The sequence below is a fragment of the Arachis duranensis genome, chromosome 10 (assembly GCF_000817695.3).
Source record: "Arachis duranensis cultivar V14167 chromosome 10, aradu.V14167.gnm2.J7QH, whole genome shotgun sequence".
NCBI classification, from domain to species: domain Eukaryota; kingdom Viridiplantae; phylum Streptophyta; class Magnoliopsida; order Fabales; family Fabaceae; genus Arachis; species Arachis duranensis.
The window spans coordinates 25,127,772-25,129,306 of NC_029781.3; the positions used below are offsets into that span (position 1 = coordinate 25,127,772).

The 1,535-nt window shown below is 35.5% G+C and overlaps 1 protein-coding gene across 3 annotated transcripts in view; it reads left to right on the forward strand.

Annotated features, from left to right (window-relative positions):
* The window catches only part of LOC107469686 (uncharacterized), an 11,857-nt gene that overhangs the window by 8,992 nt on the left and 1,330 nt on the right, over positions 1-1,535 (forward strand). Inside the window, exon 5 of one of the 3 annotated variants that reach the window (XM_052255086.1) lies at positions 1,063-1,223. The exons of the other annotated variants lie outside the window; for them this stretch is intronic. Coding sequence (XP_052111046.1) covers positions 1,063-1,135 — 73 coding nt within the window. The 3' untranslated portion in view covers positions 1,136-1,223. Of the gene's footprint in view, positions 1-1,062; positions 1,224-1,535 lie in introns of those variants that run through there. 3 annotated transcript variants of the gene reach the window in all.

Sequence of the window (1,535 nt, forward strand, 5' to 3'; positions counted from 1 at the left end):
GAGAAATCTATGATTTTAAGAGTTTCAATGAATTTTAAGGAATTGATATAGGTTGACCTTCCCTAAAGACTTGGGACTCTGTCGAGAAACTTTTGTTATAAAATCCCATTGTTGGATGGGTGATTTTGAATGCTTTGAATTAAATCCTTAACTTGCCATGGTTTTGGAAGTTTTGGAAAGAGAATGCTGAGAGTGGCTTTGTTTTAAAAAGGGAACTCACTTTGAGTAAAATTTGGCTTATGAGCCTGAGATGATTTGAGAAAATGAGATCCTTTAAAGCCAAGGCTGAAAAGAGTTGAAATTTGATTTCAAAGTGAAATGGCTTGAGAAAAGTGAGTTATAGCGTAAATGCCAGTTTTATGAATTTGATGATGTTGAATGATGGAAGTACTGTTTTTGTTATGGGCCAGAATGGCTGTGTATGATTATGAATATTGGCTGGTTCTGTAATGCGCAACAGAGAGACTGTGTCCGGGTTAGCTACCGGACACGTCGGGTTGGCTTGGTAACCGACAGATGATATCATCAGCCACTAGGGACAGGCATGCATCATATGCATCTATGTGTCATTGTTTGGGTATGCATATTGTACTTGGTTTGCCTATGTGATTAACTGCTAATTGTTCTACTTGCAATAACTGTTTGTTTGTGTTTGCATCTTCCTACTTGTGTTTGCTTCTGGAACTATGTTGGATTGTGGTGGATTGGTTGTGGTTGGATTGTTTGGGCCTAGGGCCGTGGTTGGATTGAGATGGACCGATGGTTGATTTCGGTTTTTGTGGTTCTGGTTTGGAATAAGATATGAAAGGTTATTTTGGTTCAGTATAGATAAACCTTTTTGAAATGTTTTGATGTTTTGAAAATTGAACGGTTCCTCTTTCAGAAAAGATTTCTGACTTTACGTTTATTGTAAATTATTGTTTTTGAAAAGAGGCATAAGATGGTTAATAATCACTGGTACGGTTTATCTTCATGTATCCTATTACAGTAATTCCTAAAAACCCTCTACTGAGAACCCTTTCGAGGATGATGTTCTCACCCCTTACAATTTTCCCCTTTCAGGATATGGGCGCAGAAGTTACGAAGAATTTATTTAGTTATTGTTGTGATGTTCTGTATTGCTTTAGATTATTAATTATTGTACCCTCGCCTTTATCTTGATATATTCTATAAGAGGGATAGAAATTGTATTGGTTAATGTCTGTAATATTATTTGTATATGTATGTATATATATGGATGTACCCTTTATGAGGTTCTGTAAGTTGTATGGTTTCTTTGGATGTACGTTATCGAACGAAAGTATTATTGGGAATGGTATTGCGGTTTAAAGTTTTTACACAGGCTCATATTTTAGTATTAAATAGTATAAGTGTCGTCGTAATGTCCGAGCTATCAGAGTTGCGCAGCCGGAAGCGCGAGCTTTGTTAGTTAGGGTGTTACAGCACTCAACTTGAATAAATAAGAAATTATCTTATTTTAATTTAGTCCTTAATTCACATTATTTGAATTTAGCTTAATATATGATTTAATTCGA